The 21,806-nt window shown below is 41.3% G+C and overlaps 1 protein-coding gene across 3 annotated transcripts in view; it reads left to right on the top strand.

Annotated features, from left to right (window-relative positions):
• INO80 (INO80 complex subunit) overlaps positions 1 to 18,869 on the top strand; it is a 105,603-nt gene extending 86,734 nt beyond the window's left edge. The window contains exons 29-36 of one of the 3 annotated variants that reach the window (XM_011354935.2): positions 3,258 to 3,330; positions 9,866 to 10,024; positions 10,652 to 10,754; positions 11,575 to 11,663; positions 13,685 to 13,837; positions 14,108 to 14,267; positions 15,010 to 15,225; positions 17,273 to 18,869. In XM_011354935.2, coding sequence (XP_011353237.1) covers positions 3,258 to 3,330; positions 9,866 to 10,024; positions 10,652 to 10,754; positions 11,575 to 11,663; positions 13,685 to 13,837; positions 14,108 to 14,267; positions 15,010 to 15,225; positions 17,273 to 17,490 — 1,171 coding nt within the window. In that variant the 3' untranslated portion in view covers positions 17,491 to 18,869. Of the gene's footprint in view, positions 1 to 3,257; positions 3,331 to 9,865; positions 10,025 to 10,651; positions 10,755 to 11,574; positions 11,664 to 13,681; positions 13,838 to 14,107; positions 14,268 to 15,009; positions 15,226 to 17,272 lie in introns of all 3 variants that reach the window. The other 2 variants (XM_023527767.1, XM_011354934.2) reach the window with 2 other exon arrangements.
• Positions 18,870 to 21,806: the final 2,937 nt, after the last annotated feature.

Below are 21,806 nucleotides of genomic sequence, written 5' to 3'. Positions count from 1 at the left end.
TCAACTTATAAACTTGAGTGGCTGTAGTAGGCCAACGTAGGGAAAAGACAGGTGTTTTTAAAAACAAAAAAAGCATGCCTTGCCAAATATTTTCATTATTATTAATGAAAAGACATCAAAAGAAAAATTGTAGTTTCAACTGGAAAGCCCTGTGGCTCAAAGGTCAGCCAGAGTAAACAAGAACTCCTATAAAAAGCCATTTACATTCCCTACATACAAGATTTATTTATGAGGGATCCTTCCAGGAAAGAGTCTCACTGAGACTAAAGACTGGCCAGGATGTCCTGACTGGGCAACATTAAGAACATGTGACCATTGCGTGATCCTAGTAGCTATTCACAGGTCTTTGCTCTGGGGTGCCTTTGCTTCACTTCTTCATACCTCACGACATTTACCAAATGGATGCCCCTGATTATCTGACCACTCAGGGTGACCCTTTGGAAAACATGTGAAATTTTCTTTCTTGGTGAAGAGTTTTGTAGAGCTCCAGTGTCGTCTTTCATTCAGACTTTTTTTTCAGTCACTCAGCAAGTCTTTACTGTTGTCAGCTACGCGCCCAGCACTATTTGGGTATTTTAGTGCAAAGTGGCCTCACTAAGAGTGAGACCTAGGCATGTCTTTGTCACATAATTTCATAGACCACCTGGAAGCTGGTCTCTAAGGCCTGTTCCAACACAGACCTTGAGTTGAGATTCCTTTTCAGCCCCCTAGAGGGCACCAAAACCATCATGTTGCCTCCTGGAATGTTTTCTTCGTTAAGTTGCAGCCTCCAAACAAATCACATTATCAATACCAGATTTATTAAGTAGAAAGGAATTCTCAGCAGTTTGATTTAGATGGTTTTTTAATAAATAATACAACAACATGATCCAAGACGGGAACTAATTTCTTTGATTTTAACAGCCCAAGGTTACAGTAATCCTTCTTTTTCCATTATAGCATGGTAAAATTTAATTGAATGCAGCCAAACCTTGCTATTTACCATCTACCGCATCATTAAAAGACATCTTTTCAATACATAGTTAATATCCAAAATAAAAAAGGATTTTCCACCATTTTCTAAGTTTTGCTAGTAATCTATTTTTACTTAGATTTCTTTTGCTAGTGTTTTTTCTGTATATAGAAAAAATTGTAAGCGATTACTGTATCTGGGTCTTTATATCTCTGGCTGTCTGGACTATAGCAATGACCCATTTTTATGCTTCTACCCTTCCTTCTATTGTAGTTCCCAACTGCCTTCTACCTCCCTCCCCATTCCATCTCCATTTCTCTGCCCCCACACCATGCTGAGGCTGTGGACTGCTTTAGGAATCACCAAAAAAATCCTAACCATTAGGTGACTCTCATCAGCTCTCACACAGATATTGGAGAGAAGCCTCTGATCCCTGCCTCTGTAACAGCCAAAGTAGGAGAGGGATATAGAGGGGAAGAGCAGTCTTCTCAGACTTAGAGTGGGAAGGATTATTCTTAGATGAGTACAGCCTAGAAAGTTCAATTTTTATTTGAAGACTTTTTGTGGTTAAGTATTCTTCTAAGGGCTGTGAGGTATCAAGCTTCCATTTACATCATCCCACATCTATCGGAAAATGTGTTGTAAACTGGTACATGCCTTTAAACTTTGTGGTTTGCCCTGTATGATTTATTTATGATTTAACCATAAAAGATAACATCTTATAAATTAAATAAAATTACGAAATATTAAACTTCATGGTATTATTCAAGGATAAACTAGTACAACTTTCATAAGAGTACAGAGCTTTTGGACTCACGCCCTACAAGAGGCCTCTGAACATGCTCTGTTATCCATGCCCACCTCTAGGAAAGTTGTGTTTAACAATGCGAATAATGGACAGATTTCTACGAGGACCTACCCAGCTTAGTGATTAACCAGGATGCTTATTTCAGAATAGCTCCTTCACTGATACTCATGTTTGCCGTTGATATGTCATCAGTTAGTCACTTCAGCTGTATTCAGAGCCATCCCCATTTTATATCCAGGAAACACCTTCAGCAGTTAAGTGACTTTGTCAAGGAAGAACAGCATCAAAAGATGAAAACATCCTGATGTCTGTGTTTCCCTTTTTTTTTTCCCTACTTGAACCTACAGAATAGTACCTTCGTATTTAGTGCACAAAGCCGTACTTGTCCTTATGACCTGTAATATTTGCAATATTTCTAATCTGTTATATTTCTTTCTTTATTTCTTTAATGTGGTCCAGATCCACCAAACTGATTTCATAACCAGTGATAGCTATGACCTGTAATTTGAGTAACACTGATGTAAATGAATTTCTAGTTGTATTCCTCATTATAGTCATGAAAAAGGAGATTAGCAGCTTGATTTAGGGGACTGTAAAGTTTGCTCACAGGTATAATGCAATTTCTTAGAAATGTTCTGGAAAATAACATCAAGTGGCAGAAACATGAAAATGCAAGAACTGTGTTCAAACTGAGCCCCTAATTGTATGTGTGTACATAGATAAATCTTATAGTCAAAGCCTGTTTTTTTATGACTAGCATGGGCCTTATTCCTAGACGATACTCAGTAAATAGTTGTTGCCTGAATGAGTGGCAGTGGCATCTACTAGTTTATTTGTAATTCTAGGTTTCTGTGAAAGGAAATATGATGTAAAGAACAACAGAAAACTGTATCTAATCATATCTGTTTAAGGACTATGTTGGCATTCTTCAAAAAGTAATTTAATTCCAGCCTGTCTTCATTAATTAAGCCTAAGTTCAACTTAATACATACATAGAAATCATGACCTGGGTCTTAGCCCTCAGATCATTTTTCTGGGACTGACTTTCTTCAGCTGAAAATGAGTGCTTTGAAATTATAATTATTGCTTCTCAAATTACGAGGGGGAATACCAGGAAATACTGATTTGTCTCTTCTATATGAACTAGAAATGGTTCGACTTGTTAAAAATATGCCTGTTTTATATAATATAGAGAGAGGCCTCTTCTGCCATGATAACCTACTTTTATATTTACTACATGTTTGTAATTATATTGCCTGTCAGTATTAGTAGGCAGCAAAAGTATCTCTACAAATTGGAAGATGACAGCCATGGTTTGATCTTAGCAATGGAGCACCTTTGTACAATGTGTCAAAGAAATATTAGATCAGGCCTGCGTAACCACCAAAACTTTCTAGCCCAAGCTTCTGTTCTGTATTCAAGAGATCCCTCTCTTATGCCACATGCCATTTTTCTTTTTCAGTTTGTGCTCTTAACATATTCCTCCCTCTTCTGCAGGAACGATATCTTTGTGTTCCTGCTAAGCACACGAGCTGGAGGACTGGGCATCAATCTCACTGCTGCAGATACAGTAAGTAATGAGAGCACAATACACCTTATATATATGCAGGTTTTTTACTATAAGTATGTCTTTCAGTTGGTATTACCCTTTGCTTTCTGTCACGTACTTTTTATTTCTTTGCTTTCTGTTGTGTTAAATGACAGTAATCGTGCTTTGCCTGAAACTGGAACATTTTATGGACTTTTCTATGCATTCCTTTGGAATAAGTTTCTAACACATTCATTCAACAAATATTTAGTGAATGCCTACTATGTGTCTGATACGGTCCAAATACTTGGAGTATGTCAGTGAATAAACAGACTGAAAAAAAAATTAGTCACCCCAACCAGGTTGGTTTGGGGAGCTATAACTGAACAAATCAGGATGCTTTCTTTTATTACTCTTATGCATTATTTCATAGTAAGATAAACTCATATTTTTGTATCCCAAACTTCAAAAGGTGGTTGGAGAATAATGAAATGGGTAATTTAAAAAATAAAGTAAAAAAGACATTTCATCAAGTTATCTATCTTCATACTCAATCTCTTTGGAGGAATACTTCAGTATCTGAAAGGGAGAAGAAAGAATATTCCTTTGAATCTCAGAATTAGTACCAGTATTCAAATATGTTTAATAACAGTTTTCATAATCTTGTATAAATAGGAAATTTTTTTATAGAAGGCATGACTCTAAAAATGTTATTTTATGTAGCTGTTGTGCTTCTCTGTGAAATACAGAGCATCAGAATCCCCACAAATATGAGGATGCAAACCGAAGTACAGGATGGAGATACTTGAATAGACTCACAGCAGCTGAGCTGCAACTAGATCCCATGTTTCCCAGTCTCCACTCCTAAGCTGTGTCCGTTCTTTCTCCTTGTTCACTAGTACACCACAGAACTGCCTACTTTCAAGAATAAAAACCAGATTCTGTAATATCATTATAAGTAGAATATCAACCATAAGACTCAGCCATACCTCCCTTGGCATCTAAACCTCTTTAGCCAGGTAACCAGGTTGGGACAGGGCTCCAGGGCCTGAGGACACTGGGGCATAGCTAGGTAGTTGCTGTATCTTATGTGCACATCATCAGCCTCAGTTCATCTTAAGGGAAGGCTGTCATTGGTGGTAGGTGCTGTTCTTGTAGGTTCTCTGATGTAATGGCTAACTTGGTGCCATATCAGGTAGCAGAAACTTATCTTTCTCTTTGTCCTTTGGTTCTCGGTAAACATTTCATTCAGTCCCAACTTAGTCATACTCTCAATATGAGTACAAGATTCATCCTAGCTGATCTGTTGAACTCCATTCTCAGCCCCCAGCCCTATATCTACTCTGTTTATATCCTTCTTTACTAACCATGCCACTCCCTTGCTTAAAACTCTTCAGGGAGTTGCCATAATCTACAAGATAAGATATAAGCTCCTTTACATGGCATACAAGGCCCTTCATTTTGTGGCCTTTATCACCCTGTCTAGTCTAATTGCCAGACTACTTTCCCTTATAAAATTTATATTCCAGAAATAATGATTGATTTGTAGTTTTCCTGAACATACCATACTGTATCACACTGTTGCATAAACTATTCCCTCAGCATAGAGCATTCTCTTGGGTGCCTCTTCTTCCATCTGGTAAATTTCAAAACCCCTCATGATCAGGGTTGCTGTGTTATATGGGCTGGTAAAGCTTCTCTGATAAGGTGACATTTGAGCCAGGATTTAAAGAAAGGGAGCAAGCCAAGCAAATATCTGGCAGAATGAAGAGCATTCCAGGCAGAGGAGATAAGTGTAAAGCCCTGAGGTAAGAACATGCTTGGCAGCATGCAGCAGTCAGCTCTATGTAGGTGGAACAATGAATGAGGGGGGAGAGTGATGTGAGATGAGTGTTGGAGAAGCAGATCATATAAGGCTTAGTAGGCCATGGTAAGGATTTTGAGATGGGAGGCCATCGGAAGAATTTGAACAGAAGACTAACATAATTTGGCTTGGGTTATAAATGTGCCCCTCTGGCTTGGGGTGGGGAGGGATAAGAGTGGGGAGAATTATAGGGAGAAATTTAGAAGCAGGAAGATCAGTTAGGAGTTAGACACAAGATGATGGTGAAATGGACAAAGATTAAAGTAGTGGAGGTAGTGAGAAATAGTGGAATCTGCGTATATTTTGGAGGCACAGACAATGAGATTTGTTCCTAGATTGGGTCTGGGACATGCAGGAGTTGTGGAGAACTCTAAAGTGTTTGACCTGTGCTGCTGGAGTGATGGAGATACCAATTACTGATTAACGGGAAGGTTGGAGGTAGGGCGTGGGTTTGATTGGAGAAATGACGAGTTTGGTTTAGGGTATGTTAAGTTCAAGATTCTTAGCAGACATTAAGTAACAATGTCACTCAGGCTGGTTGAGGTCACCTGGATAGGTTGAGCATAAGTTCATTTCATTAAAATGTATATTCTTTCTCAACCTGCCTATCTCAGGTTTGGTCTATGGTTTCTTAAGGAATAATTCCCCTACTCGTTCATTTGAATGATCAAAAAAAAAAAAAACATTTAAGGGGGTAGATCTGTAGCATACTTCTACTGTTCACATAGTTTGCCTTATGGGGGTAAAAAGCTCCTGCCATCCACAAAGAACCAAAATAGGCTCCTAACCCATAGCTAGAAGAGTAGAAATAGAAATTCTGTTTTCATCCTGGGGGCTAAAGAGAGGTTCTAAGTATTCTCAGTTCTCAATTCCAAAATAATTTACATTTAATTTGGGGGGAAGGGCTTGGGGACTCATTGTAAATTAAAACCTTCTGGAATACTCCTCAGAAAAATGAGACCACAGATTGAAATGAATTCCTAGGTAATGCTTTGTGTGAAGTCAGATTATACTCTCTGTGTGTTATTGTTAGAAAAACAATAGGCTTAACTGCTTGCCTAGCATTTTTCCTTTGACCTGAGATTTATTTAGCTTTGGAAGATTCCCAGAACCATTTATGGACAAGGAAGAGGTTAGTCAGCCTAAAATGTCAGGAAAAACTCAATGTCTTATGATTGGGAATGCATATATAAACATGTATTTGTAAACAATGGGACTCTGGCCCACTCTTTTAGTAAAAACATGATTTTAGCATGTGATTAATGACAGCTGCCCCTTACTCTCTGTGTTGTGTTTTGTGTATTCTTCCTGAAGTAGGGATCTCTTTGCATTTGACTTGGTTTAGTGTGAGGGGTTATTATAAACTGCACTATTTTGTTTCTGTGTCAGACCTGTTTTAAATGCTTATATGTAGAGAGAGAATGAGCTTTTTGTCCCTTGATAGCAAATATGAGAAGTCCTTTGTTCTTTGAAGCAACATGGGACAGCTTTCAGCCCTCCCAGGGGACTGAATTTCCACCCATTCTCTTGGGGTAAAAAAAAATTTCCTCCCTCTAAGAATTTGTCCAACTTTTTCCAGTTATTCCTCTTGAAATCTTCCTGTTTTCCATTTCAGTCCCTCATCTCTTGACTACTACTCACTGACCTATTAGCTAGGTCCTCCGCCCCATCTCATCTGTCCCTCGTCATTCCTGTACAGCTTGGTGTTTACAACTTCATGAAGATGCTGACTATTCATATATTTCCCTTTAGTCATTGCTGGGCCACGCTTTATAGATTGACTTGCTTTAATCTTTTCTAGTTAAGTCACTTGTTCTAATCATTTCATTATTTGTTTTTCTCTAGAATGTCTCACTGAGTTCCATAAACCTGATTACCAAATACAGGTGTCATTTCTGTCCCACTGTGATGGGCATTGCCTCCCCAATTCCCCACCTCTACCCCCACCTCAAATTCATGTGTAGTTGATTCTGTGTTCATTTTATTGTCAAATTAGATAATAACCATACATCTAGCTTGGTTTTTAATTGTCTCATTCTTGCTCTTGTTTTAAATTATTAGCTTATATTTCATATTCTTTTTGCCCGGGTAAGTATTTTTCTAAATAGAATCTTATACTATTCTCTTTTCCTCCCAAATTTCTTACCTCTTTTAATCCATTTAAATTTAATTTTGAGGGGAGGGCCACTAAATAGCCACTAAATTTGGGCAGGGGCGGATTGAAGTTAAATTGCAAACCTGTCTTGTTAGGCTTTAATCTTACTGTTTATGAGCTCAAAAGAACCCAAGTTGGATTAGATTTGGTTGCCACTGGGACTTCCAGGAAAAATGTAAATGTTAAGGAAGCACCTATGGAATGATTCATAATATAGAATTCTCCATTATGAATTCATGCTGAACCATTGCCGTAGGCTTGGACGACTAAAGGTACTATATTTTAGATGTGATGTCAATTCTCATTTTCCACATATATAGTCATTTTAGGTATATTGGGCAAAGAATGTTTCCCCCTAGTCCAATTGGCAGTCTCCTTTTCATTAACTCTATCTTCTCTTCCTTTGTTCTCCTTGAAAATTTAAGCTGGATTTCCTAGAATTTTATATATCTTGTTGAAGCTCCAAAATGTCCTGTGGTCAGCTTTGCTGTGCTCCTCTACAAGTGACAAGCATTTAGTATTTTCAAATTCTAAGTCTGTGGACACCTTGAATTAACAATAAGCTTTCACAATGATTTTTTTTCTTTGGTAGGCAGTTTATAATTTTCTCCCCAATAATTCTAACCTGTACTAAAAATTGAGGGATTATACCTTATATAAAAGCAAGACAAAAGGAGCACCAGTGGGGGATCTTATTAGTAGAAGCAAGAGCATTGAAAATGCTAATGCCTTTTGTTCATCTTTACCAAAGTCTGAATTCTCCAGAGAATGACTGAATTGCCTTTATTTTTAAATGAGAAAATAAATAAGTTACTTAGGAAATAGTGTTAAGCAATGGGAAAAGCATCATAGAGAACCAGTTTCAAGCTCTTCAGTTTGCATTTTTAGGCTCTGTCTAGTTTTGATCAATCTCCTGAGATTCTAGTATCAAGTGACTAGTATCTATGGAATCATGCTTTGTGCTGATGGAATCATGTTTGTGCTCAAATAAGACTAGATGGGAAGATATCTTAAATAGTACACATGAAATAATTGGACACCCATTGACGATAGTAATTAAGTGGGAAGTTGAACCAGGGTAGGCCACAAAAGGTATTGTTAATAGTGCAGGTTGTGGGAGGAGACTGTTAGGGTTGTGAGCTCAGGCCAGTCTCTTTAATTTATAAGATAAAGGAAATATATAGGGGTTTTGTGAAAATTTAATGAGATATATATGCACACTAGTGCCACATACATTGTAAGTGCTCAACAGATTTTAGCTGTTGTTATTTCTAATAGAAATTCATGAGGAATAGGAAAAGGAGACATTATATAGGCAAGAGAAATCAGGCAGGCCTTCTGGAAGTGGTCTGAATCTTAAAAGACCAGTAGAGGTGAGTTGAAGGATTCTAGGTCAGAAAAACAGCTTGAGCAAAAAGTGGTGTAAACAAATGTAATACAAGTGAGGAACACTGAAGAGACCTATCTGACAAAAGAGAAGGGGCGTATTTATGTTAGGAAAGAATAGAAATGAAGTTGGTTCATTATAGCAAGGCCTGATTATTGACAGGAGTTTGAACTTGGTGTGTTACAGCATAACTGGCAGAGAGGGAGTGGTCTGCAGTGGTACCCAGTGTAGACTAAAGAAGAAAGAAACAAATCTAGGAAGCCTTCTGGTCTGTGGGCTAGACATGGGTGGCGAGGGCCTACTCCAGGATAGGGATAGGGACAGTGGGACTGTAGAAAGGATAAGTTCGTTTCTGAAGAAGCACTGACCGAATTTGGTGACTTGATTAAATATAGAGGAGGGTGCATGAGACACGCATGCCACTTTGAACTGGCTTTCTTTCTGGAGGTCCTACTGGATAATATAGTGTCAAGGCTGAGGACCCAGGAGTCTGTTGGTTTTAGGATCACTCGTAAGGTGGGGGAGGGGCAGTACATTTTGTTGTTTGTGTTTGTTGTTTAGCAAACTAAAATTAGCTTCCAGTGAACCTTTAAACATTTCTTCCCCGGAATTCAAGGGACAAGAAATGACCCTGTTGATGAAAGCCTGAGAATGCCAGGAGAGTCATGCCTGCCTCTTACCAAGTAGGCCTAGTGTTAAAGAAAAAGCTTTCCACATTCCTCACATCCCAAGCCCACTGCTTACTTAGGCTGTATAATCTTGAATAAATACTCTTAATTCTCTGTGCCTCAGTTTCCTTATCTATAAAGTGGGATCGTAATAGTACCTAAATCATAGCCATTATGGGACTTCAATGAGTTAATACACATTAAGCAACTAGAATAATGACTGACAAAAAGTAAGTGCTAAGTGTTAAGTATTAATATTATGGCCACTCCCTCTTTTAATGAAAATCCTGAAAAAAAGCCCTAGAATATGTCTCTTTAGCCAAGAGCAAGCGAAGGAATGGCTTGGTTTTATAAATTGGTATCTGCTCATCTTAATACCATAGGGAAAAAATCTGGCATCAAACTATTCCAAAGAGACGAATGGCTGGGCTGGGTTGCTCTCAATTCCTAATTTTGCCCTGAGAGTACCTCAGTCTTTCTGTATTCTTGTCCTGCCTATGCAGGTGATCTTTTATGATAGTGACTGGAACCCTACTGTGGACCAGCAGGCCATGGACAGGGCCCACCGCTTGGGACAGACAAAGCAGGTTACTGTGTACCGGCTCATCTGTAAAGGCACCATTGAAGAACGCATTCTACAGAGAGCCAAAGAGAAGAGTGAGGTAAGCAGAAGGCAAAGGAAATACTATACTTGTGTACTACATATTGACTAGACTAAGACTCTTGCCTTACTGGTCATGAAGGGGCTAAATTTCTACTGGACAGAAAATAAAATCAGGTCCTGTACAATAGTAATCTCTACTGCCTTGGCCATTTCTCATTCCTTTACTACTAGAATGGTATTTACAGCCTAGATTCAGCTCTTGTTTATGTGGAGGTGATACCAGTCATGGCCCCTACCTTTGATATACTTTCATATTCAAGGAAGAAGGGATAACATTTGAGCTCTCACTCTAGTGCTCTCAATTTGATCAGCCTCTGAGGTATATGCCAAATTTGCTAGTTTACAAAGAAATTATTATTTGGTGGGTTTTTTTTTTTTCCCATCTTGATTCATTATAATTGAATCCTCTAGCTATCAATTAGCAGTCCCAAGCAAAGACATTCTTATTGTCCTTTCTGTTGGAAATGGAATAAATAATCTGGATGAGCCAACTGTGCGAATAAAAAGAAATAGGGAATCCAGGGGCCTCATTGGAGGATCAGATTGAGAAGGTTGTTTCTTTCTTTCTGGATATTTGCCATAAGGGAATGGTCTGGTTGTGACATTTTGATCTGCTTTTGTATAGATTCAGCGGATGGTGATTTCTGGTGGGAACTTCAAACCAGATACCTTGAAACCCAAAGAGGTGGTTAGTCTTCTTCTAGATGATGAAGAATTGGAGAAGAAACGTATGTACTCTAAACCTCTTATTAATGCTCTCATTAAACATCAAAAAATGTTTCTCTGGCCTCATACAACTGAAAATGGAAAGGGCCCTTGGCTGTGTGCCCAGAGTGAACAAAGCCAAAGACTGTTTTGGGGAAGAAACATTTTTGTGTGAGTATTTTATGTTAAAACCTAAACAAGGATGTGTTATGGAGTAGAAAGTAAAATTCACATATATTATTTAAAGTAATATGACTTCAGATAATTTTACACCAGGAAGCCTAGTTCCCTAGGTTCCTGAGCAGTAATAAATTTACTTTGTTCTGCCCAGAGAAATGTTTCTGTGGAGAAGATGGAAAAACACACTGCTATAACATACAAATCCTTCTCCCATGTATTTCTTGCTTTTGAAAATAATATATTTCCAACTTACTTTGTGAGCCTCTGAGGACTTCCACAGCATCACATAAGAAAATATGATGAAGCTCCTTTTTTATGGTGCTTGCATTTGCCACCACCTTCTATAAACCTTTCGAGACTCTATACACTTTATGTGTGCAATGAGAGATACTGAAAGACTGAAAAGAAAATGAAAAAGAATAAAGGCAAGGAAAGGCCCATGGTAATTAAACTGAATCATGATTCGAACCCAAAAACTATTAAGAATCCAAGAACTCTATTTCTTCTCCAAATTATAAAACCATAGGTTATCTGTCTTGGACAGATTGAACCCATTCTTTGGATCATAAATATCAAAAGATATGGCCACTTTAATTTCACAGAATGAGGATTATGATTGCCACAGATACTTCATCAGATCTTTTTTAAAATTTATTTTGATAGTAAGGCTTCGGCAAGAAGAGAAACGGCAGCAGGAGGAAACCAACCGAGTTAAAGAGCGCAAGCGCAAGCGGGAAAAGTATGCAGAGAAGGTATCTCAAGCTTGGCTGCTTGGGCTGGCTGACGAGGGCTGGTGGGGGTGAGGTAGTACTTACAGAAAAGGCTTCAGAGTACATGGCTTATCGTCTTGGTTACTGGTTGGTAATCAAGCTCCAGCTGTGTGTGATAAGTAGCAGTTCTGTGCTTATTGATATTTGATCAGGAGAAATTCAGCCTTGGTAGACCTGTACTCCTCACCCACACACACCCATCCTGTCTGTGGTTACATGTAATTATGGAAACCATTTGTCAGGATGTTACAAATCATAAGGCTAAATGTGGGTAAGATGGATGTATTTACATTATTAGATTTCATGGAATCTTAGAAGGGGACTAAGAGGTCATTAGAGCGAATCCTTCTACCATGATTCTGCTAGTGTAACATTCAGTCATCTACCATTAGAAAAATAAATCGCTGGCCAATCTGTACATCTCTTTTTCTCTAATTTATACCAAGGATTTGAACTCTTTTTTGCCTCCTTTCTGACATTTCCTGCTTGAGCCCACCAGGCTAGCTGCAAAGTGGGATGTAATTCCCCTACATTTCTCCCTATCTTGCTGTCTCTACTTACTTTATTGACAAGTAAATCGGAAATGAGGCCTTCAGGACTTGTTCTTATTGCAGGAGTCAGCCCATTCGTTCTAATTTCCCAGACTTCTTATATGTCCAAGGACCGTTAGTTTGGAACTACTTTATTACCTTACAGAAAGTGCTTTCTAATTTTTTCTGGCATCTCTATATCTCTAGGCCCTTGGACTATTTGGTTTGTCTGAGGCATATTGCCCAGCCACGTGTTAAAATTGGTTCTGTTTGAAGTGGAGGTCGGCTTCTTCCCCTTATCAAAGCTTGTTTTGGGCCCCATATCCCTTTAGCCATATGGCCCTGATGGTCAGCAGCCTAAGAACCTGTCTATAATATATAACCATCTACTAGTAGATACACTAGATAGTCCTAATGTAAAATCCACACCCCTGATAGTACCTTCTGCTAAGCAGAACTATTTCTAGCTTCAAGAATGCTCCTGGTATACACTATAGTTCCAAAGCTGAAAACTCCCAGGAACGAAGGATTATGTTCTTCTTAGCTTGAGCTGCCATCTCTACTCGGTTCCTCAGGTTCTCTGTCATGACTCCATCCTCAAATCTGCAACCCATTACTTACTACTATTTAGAAATGAAATAGTTTTAACATTCAGAAACAATATCAAAGAAGAAAAGGTAGTTTTCTAATACAGGACATTGTAGAGTCTACTGAGGTTACATCAGACGCCATCTCTACCACGAGCATAGAAATTTCAGATATGTATCCAATGATAATACAAACTACACGTAGACTACCATATTAACCCTAATATAGGTGTAGAAACAAATGCAGTTAGGTACCGTGGGTGGATGTGATTCCCAGAATTTTCCAAGCACATTCTGTGATTCTAGATCCCTAATCTAGGTCCCTAACCTACTGAACTTGGTTCTAGAATTGCTTGGTATAGCTCAGTCACTCAGCCCTTAAAAGCATTTACATGTAAGTTGAGGAAATAATGACCAAACAATGGCAAAAACCCATCATTATTGCTTGGATATGATAAGAGCATTCATTACCCTTATGCATAATAAAAAGAAGACAGAGTAAAAACAGATGTGCAGAAAATTTGGTCTTCCTTGTGGGACCGCATTAATTCAACCCCTGATAAATGCTACAGCTTGGACGTGCCAGAAGCTGGCTACACACTTTGCCCCATGAGGATTAGGCTCAGTGCAGCTTTGGTTCATTGTGACTGGTTTACTTTTCAACTCTGTGTTATTATGGTAGAATATACATAAACTCTTATAAAGCCATCCCTTTCCTCTTTCCTGAGGAGTTTTTTCTTCCTTAAAAATACAGTAATTGAAAAATGAAACCTGAAAGTTCACAAAGAGTCAAATTTCTGTCATCACTTTCTTCTCCAACCTACTCTTCTTTTGGTGCCTATCCTCATACTTTATCCATACTTCTTGATTTATATGTTCCCAGAAGAAAAAGGAAGATGAATTGGATGGGAAAAGGAGAAAGGAGGGTATGAACTTGGTGATCCCATTTGTTCCCTCGGCTGATAACTCCAACCTCTCTGCTGACGGGGACGACTCCTTCATTAGCGTGGACTCGGCCATGCCCAGCCCTTTCAGTGAGGTGAGGCTCCTTTATCGCAGCAGTGGGACTATCTTAACCTTGTAGCTTTTGTTTCTCCTGGAGTCCTCCTGCCTTGTAGAAGGGGGTTGCACATTCCAATTGAGGACAGGCTGGCTTCTTTGGAGCCAGAGCAGGGAATCTAACCCTCAGGAGTGAAGCCAGGCAGGAGAGGGAAATAGTGGCAAGACCTGAGAAGCACGCCCTCATATAGGTACAGGGCCATTTGGCTGTGGGCATGAGTAGTGGTGATCTCGACCCTTCCTCCTCTAGATCTCCATCAGCAGTGAGCTGCACACTGGTTCCATTCCCCCTGATGAGAGCAGCAGTGACATGCTGGTCATCGTGGATGACCCAGCCTCTTCGGCCCCTCAGTCTCGAGCCACTAACTCCCCCGCTTCCATAACGGGATCTGTCTCGGACACTGTGAATGGTAAGTAATTCTAGAAATTACATACAACTTGGGCCTGGTCCATTGCCTCAAAAGCATTAGTTTGGTGGTGGGTGAGATCCTGATTCCTTCTAGGTTAATCGCATTTTCTATTTTTTTTTAAAGAAGAGTGGAGTGGAGCAAAAAGACTTTTTACACTCATTCTTTCATTAGCGCTATTAAGTGAAAAGGGAAAAGGAAGATTTAGGGAAAGCAAACTAAGAACTTCACAAAAATTTCAAACTTCTTTGTTTTCTAGATATCCCAATCTTTCACGTTTCACCCTCTTTTTTTGCTAGTTTTTAATTAAAGTTAGTTAGCTTTGATGGGTCTTTCCTCACTTTGTTCTTGGACTCAGTGTTGCTGCAGTTTCTTGAGGTATTTCTAGGTTTAAAACTTGGGAGTAAAAATTGGCCGTCCAAGGCAGGAGCACATTGAAGCGTGCAGGTGGATCTCAGGTAGCCAGTCCTTGGGAGTTCATTTTGTTATGTTCTCATTTAGAGAAGAAATTCAGGAATAATGGAACCACTCTTCTAGAAAGAAAGCAGCTTGAGGAGTCAGGAACCATTTAGAATTCTTACTAACATTGTGTGATCCATGACCCAGCCATTAAAATGGGGACATAGACTTCCCTGGAAGTCCTGAAACAAACACCCTTAGAGCCAGCCTTCCCTGTGAGGGGAAGATTCTGTTAACATATGAAGAGATTGACTTTTTTCCCCTCTTGGCCCATTTGTTCCCACAGGAATTTCCATTCAGGAAATGCCAACCGCAGGACGTGGTCACTCAGCCCGAAGCCGAGGCCGCCCTAAAGGTTCAGGAAGCACAGCCAAAGGAGCAGGGAAAGGCCGGAGCCGGAAGTCCACTGCGGGCAGTGCTGCCGCAATGGCAGGAGCCAAAGCAGGGGCTGCAGCAGCCTCCGCAGCTGCCTATGCTGCATACGGGTACAACGTGTCTAAAGGTACAGAGGCCCCTGCAGGGCTGCAGGCTTTATTCTGGTCAGGGATAGTCTGGAGAGTCTGTTGAGCATTTTGCCAGGTAGGATACCCCCAGGCCAGGAAGCTCCTTCCCAGAGTCCATGTTGGGTTCTGCTTCTGCAATGAGCAGTCCCGATCCTCCCCCTTGTCCTTGGGACTTACTTAGTACAGTGCCGCCTTCAAGGTGGAAGTAACTATGAAGAGAGCAAGCTGAATTTTTTAACTCTGCTGCTTTAAACCATCAGGGTTTTCCCTGCTTTGAGAACTGATTTTTTTTCCCCGAGACCCATATTTCAGTAGTTACATTTCAATAGTCCAGGCTAGCATAGTTAACATTTAACGAGCTATGTGATTCATCACCTTAGATATTAAGCACCTGCTATGTAAATAGGAGTATAACACAAGGATCCTGCTCTTAAGTTTATAATAGAAGTGAGAAAGGACAGCTGTATGTGGAATATGTTTAACAGCAATTACAAGGCAGTATGTATTGAGTGAAAAAAATGCGGATTGGAGACCTTAGTTGTAGTTGTAGATCAGAAGGAGGAACCAGGGACCTTATGACAAAGTGCCCAGACTGTAATTTGAAAAGAAGGAGAAGGATGATGAAGGATTTGGACTGGCAGCAGAGAAGCGGCAATGACCAAGGCATATTGGAAAGTCACTGAGCAGATCAGTCAGGCTGTGCTGAAGAGACGCACTGGAGTTAAGGTTGGAAAGACATGGCATGACTTGATGAGCAATTGCTTATCAGGTGTATGACAAGGGGCCGTTGTTTGAGGTGGCTGTTGTGACCATGACAAGTGGAGGATAGTTGTAGCAATGAAACGTAGGACATCTGAGAGTGGTAGAAGGGGTACTCCTGTTTACAGAACTCTCTCCACATTTAAAACATGGGCTTAGTATTTAGCTCATGGGGTTGTTATAGCAAGTAAGGGCATTATTGACTAGAAAGTGCTCAATAAGTGTTAGTTCACCTCCCCTTTCTCTTACCATAGGAATTTCAGCTTTTATTTATTTGTTCATTTAACAAATGTGAAGATAATAGTCTAGGCCAGTGCTGCTTAACCCTCATTACATTTTTGGAAAACAGTAATCAAGACCACCATGGCAGAGTCTCACCCACAGATAAGCAGGGCATGATACTCATCAGGCTTTCTCCTGGAGACCAGGACTGAGGAGGGGCAGGAGAGGCTAAGGAGACAACAGTGGGTAGAGTGCGACAAGAAAAATCAACAGTGCTTGATAACTAGGAATAGAAAACAAGAGAAATAACTGCTTCAGAGATTACCTGCAGTTCCACTGTGGATGAAAAGAGACATGTGTCTGCTTACCACACCAAGTATTTACAATTTTTTTAAGAGTAAAACCAGTATACAAACAATTGAAGCATCGTAGTGGACAACTTATTATCAAATATAAATGGATTTGGCTTATACAAGAAAAAAGAGTTCACTTTTGCACAGGAAGCCATCACTGAAGATGGGAGATTTGAACTGGTCCTTGAAGTGGCAGGGCTTGGAGAACAGGGGTGGCCACATACAGCAAAAGAACTGCATGAGTATAGGTGCTGGAAAGAGTGGGCAGCCTTGTGCCCTCTGGCTAGACTGGGGAGTAGAGGACATCTTCTGAAATTAAGAAGCAGCTAATCACAAATGGTGTCTCAAGTAGAAAGAAGGAATGTATAAGAAAATATATTAGTGCCTAGAAAGCTACAGCTCTTCCCTCACCCTTGGCTTCCCTACATGTAACATATGCTCTGTCTTTGAGAGCCAAGGTGATTTCTTACTCCTTGTGGATGAGGTAATGTAGAGAGGGCTGAGTAAGTGTTGTATTTCTCTTAAAAATGCATCCCTTTTACTGAAAAGACAGTTGATAGGAAGAGCAAGCAAATGTGCTAAGAGGTTGACAGGGAGGGTTCCCCCATGACCTCACTGCCAGCCCAGACTCCAATAACCAAGATCAGGTGCCAAGGCAGCTCAGACAGGACTGATGTTCACCTTCTTCTTGTCTCTGTCTTCATCCCCACAGGAATCTCTGCCAGTAGTCCTCTGCAGACATCCCTTGTTCGGCCTGCCGGCCTTGCTGACTTTGGACCTTCAAGCGCCTCTTCTCCCTTGAGTTCCCCTTTGAGCAAAGGAAATAACGTTCCTGGGACTCCCAAGAGCCTCCACTTGACCAGCAGCCTAGCCCCAGACTCTCTGGTCAGAAAACAGGGTAAAAGCACCAATCCCTCTGGAGGACGGTAACCACCTGGGCCCCCCCAGCTTCCTTCAACCAAACCAGGGGCTAGAGTCCTAGCCTGCAAATGGTCTTTGGATGGCTTGCCCAGTGCAACATCTTACATCCCAGGTCAGAGGGAAGAGATGACCAGTTGCAGCGAGGGAAGGACAGTCAGGTTTTTGGTGAGCACTTTTATCACCTGTGTCTAAAGAGGAAAGCTCTGGGGTTGCCTATAGGAAGAAGGCCCATAGACAGGGATCAGCCCCACAGCATCTCAGATGAACTTGATAGCCACATCTTAAACCTTGTACTGGGGAAGGGCCTGACATAGACCCCATGTAGATGATCAGGCACACTATCTCTGTCCCCATTCTACTCTTCAGCTCTGGCCATGTCCCTTGCAAAGGCTCCACAAAGTGCTGTGAAGAGCCTTCTATGGTGGAGACTTCTCTTAGGGCTGGGATTTCCTATAGGGCTAGGAAGGGAGGAAATCATGTATCTGGCATCCTCAGTCTTTGGGCAGCTCCCCAGGTCTCCAAACCCCATTTGTCAGTGTCACCATTGAAGAGAGCAAGGACTGCAGAAATAGGTAGTGGCTTGTGAGGGTGACAGAAGACTAGAGGAAACACGCCTGGAGGCAGTCGTTTTCCCAGCATTTCCTCCCCTGTCCTGCATGGTTCACACTAGAGAACCTTCAGGTCCCACCAGCAACAGTACAGCTGCTCCCACCTTGGGACTCCTAGAAGCCAGTAAAGAGGCCAGGAGCCACCTCAATCAGCAGGACATCCTCACTGCCCCTCTTACAGACTCCCTTGCCCTTCCTGAATGCACAGTCTCCCCACCCTTGCCCTTCAGCCCCCTGCTTGGCTGTATGCACTGTCTGTATTGCACTGAGAAAGGAAGGGACAGCAGGAGTGAAGAGGAGAGGATAGAGAGAGGGCAAGCTCAGCACCGACCCTCCCAGCCCCAGCCCCACCAGCTTGAGCTGGCTTCCCTCCAAGAGAGGCAAAGGGGTGGTGTTTGCATGGGAGGTGTTTCTGCCTGCCCCTAGCCTGATGTCCCTGGTGGAGCAGGTGCTTCCGGGCGGGCCAGCCTCTAATTTGCACACCTGAAAATCGCGGAATTGAGTTTAAATAGATTGATTTTTTAAACTTTTTTTGGAGTAAGGATGGTAGGGGAGTCACTTAATTTAAATCATTAAGATTTCCCTACCCAAACCCAGACTCCTGTGTACAGATGCTATTTAGAGGGAATCAGAAAAATGCCAAGCCTTTTTTCTCTTTGAATGTGCTGTCTATTTTTATAACTGAACTTGTACATATGTATAAAGAGAGACACATCTTTCTTTTACTAACTGGAGAAAAAAAAATCTTAAATAAAATGGAGTGAGATAATTTTATGTAAATTGAGGTGTCTGTGGTCTTTGCAGCTGCCTCTCCTTGGAGGTATATAGGGCTCTTGGTGGGATGAATGGTAGGGTAAAGGGAAGACAGCCCCCGCATCATTCTTGTGGTCAGAGAGGGCAGGTGGTCAGTGGGATGAGGATGTTTCTGTGTGTTTCCTCAGTAGCATCCTTAATTGGGTTTAGGAATTTGCCTCTGTCCATCAGAGAGGAAGCTTGACCAAATGCCTGGCAAGCCAAGGCCAAGGCCCTCACGGTGTGGGCTCATTATGACTCAGGACTTAGACTCTAGGACTTAAACGTAGGCAGCTTGGCCTGGTCCACCATCAGACAGTTACATAGTAGTAATACTGACAGGCTCTTTCTCCTAACCACAAGTGAGAGGTTATCCTGGCAGTGTGCAAAGGCTCCAACTGATAGGAACTTTCTGGTCCCAGTTTCTAAAACTGATATATGTACAAATACATGTATATGAACCCCAGAAGCCAGCCAGGACTTACTGTATTTCCATTGGCTTAACTGATCTAGTGTACTGGAACTGCAAATGGCTGTTCCAGTACACAAGATCAGTTAAGCCAATGGAAATACAGTAAGTCCTCACTTGATGTTGTTGATAGGTTCTTGGGAACTGTAACTTTAAGTGAAATGAGTATAAGGAAAAATTTTACCATATACTAATTGATATAAACAAGAGTTAAGTTCTTTTGGCATATTTCTGGTCACAAAAATGTCACAAAACTTCTAAATAAAGACTCAAAATACTTCTAATATTAAACATCGAAATAAATGTGAGCTATATATACATTTAATAAAGATTTATAAAAACATGTAAGATGATTATTTTCCAACTCACTTATTCCAGTTCAGGGTCTTGGGTAGCCAGAGCCTGTCCCAGTAGCTCAGGGTACAAGAGGGGACCCAACCCTGAACATAGGAGCACTCATGCTCTCAGACTGGGATAGTAGACATGCCAGTACATCTAACATGCATGTCTTTGGGATATGGGAGGAAACCAGAGTACCCAGAGAAGACCTAAGCAGACATGGGGAGAACATACAAATCAGATAGATACCTTATCATCGACCTTATAACAAAATATTATTTGAGGACCTCTTGTACAAACAAACTGAGAGGAACTCAGTGTTCTCAAAGTTAGTTGTAAGAACCATGAAGAAAAGCAGAGATATTTTGCTAGGGATTCCAAAGACATACAGGCTTTGAAAACTTGGCTCTTTGATCGGTTGGAAAACGTGAATTCCCAGACTGGACTAGCGGTTGGTGTTTCTCTGAGCTAAAACACTGATAGGCTCTTGCGTCACCTCTGAGCAGGGCTCGTGCTGTTCCCAAGAGTGCTAGCAGTGTGACCTGAGCCTTGGCTCTGTATACCCTTGTTCAGGGTAGGCGGGCTCCTGGGCAGCTGCTGCTCATCCAGTCACAGGGTCAACATTCTCATTTTGTTGATCTGAAGTAGCACTGTCAGATACACTGGGTCTTGTTTTTCTTGCTGGTAAACTTGACTGAGGCCTTACACAGAACAAACCAGTGTCAGTTTCCCAATTAACCCTGCCCTGTTGTCACCACGGCAGCTTCTGGTCAATAAACCCACTGTGATGGGTCCTTTCCAGTTGTTATTACTGAGCAAGGCCCCCAGTGACGTTACTGCTAGAGCCTGCTAAAGGTCAGTCAGTGGTGGCTGCCTCTCTGGGGATCTGACAACTGAGATCCTAGCACAGCTCTACCCAGATGTGAATAGGCTCTCCTGAAAAGGGTATAAATTTGGGGTCAGAGCCCTCCTTTCATATCTGTCCCAGAGCATGCTACCATACTTCTTTTCTACTCATTTTCAATCCAATCCCTGAGGAAACAGTTAACATTTCACAATGAGGGGTACTTACACTCTTAATGGCCCTCCTCACCTCTCCCTCCCTGAGGGTAGAGGGATGAGACTTGAATCTTAAATGTGAAGGCTTCAAGCTCATTAACAACTTGAGTGCAGTCTGAACTTATGATTCATGCCCTATCTTTCTAAAGACTTGTCTATCTCCCATGTAAGTGAGCTAGCTCTTACCTATGAACCCAGGGAACCAGTCCCTTAACATGGAAAAAATCTGGGGAGAGTTACCACCTTGCTAAAAGAAGCATGCCTCAGGAAGCCTAGAAGCCCAGCCCTAGAGTGCAGGTCTGGTCTGCATTACAGTGAGGGCTGTCCCTTCAGCCAGGGTCACCTTGCCACATGAGCCAGCTCTGGGAGTCCTAAGTAAGTAGATTTTAAGATTGTGGATCTGTATGAGCAGCCCTGGAAATACAGGGTCTTACTATCGCAATTTCCAGCCTAGAGCTTTATTGAAGCACGCAGGACTCTCTGGACTTGCTTGGGTCTGTCTGGTCCTGATGGTTGGACTGGGCAGGAGGTGGGGGCACTGTGGAGCTGGATTTCTCTGTACATCCTTGCCCTGGCATCTACCAGCGGTTTCCATCCATAGAGCCTCACTGCTGGTTTGCAGGTACAGTCTACACACTTTCACCTGTGTTCTTTACAACAGACTACATGCTATTAGAAACGGATCTTAGCTGCCTTAAATGTTAAATAGGAGCTTGGGCAAGATTTGTGGCTTTTTTGCTGGTCTCTGGAGTTTTCTAGATGCTTAGGTGTGTACCTCAAGGGCTGCTGTGAGTGATGAGCTTAAAGGGGTGTGAGTCTCAAATGGAACAGAGCAGCTCTGCTTGCTTTTACTGCTAGGTAAAAATTTTGTGTGGAGTTAAGCTGTAAGAAAAAAAAATTGAAACCTGAATCATCTCTTAAAGCAATGTTTCACAAACTTTAATATGCATATAAATCACCTTGGGATCTTCAAATGCAGATTATGTTTCAGAAGATCTAGGATGAAACCTGACATCTCAGATAATTGCCTTGCTGCTAGTTCTGGACCACACCTGGAA

This window comes from Pteropus vampyrus, unplaced genomic scaffold (genome assembly GCF_000151845.1).
Source record: "Pteropus vampyrus isolate Shadow unplaced genomic scaffold, Pvam_2.0 Scaffold19, whole genome shotgun sequence".
In the NCBI taxonomy this organism is placed as follows: domain Eukaryota; kingdom Metazoa; phylum Chordata; class Mammalia; order Chiroptera; family Pteropodidae; genus Pteropus; species Pteropus vampyrus.
The sequence above is the reverse complement of the archived record's forward strand: the minus strand, read 5'-3'. Positions and strand labels throughout refer to the sequence as shown.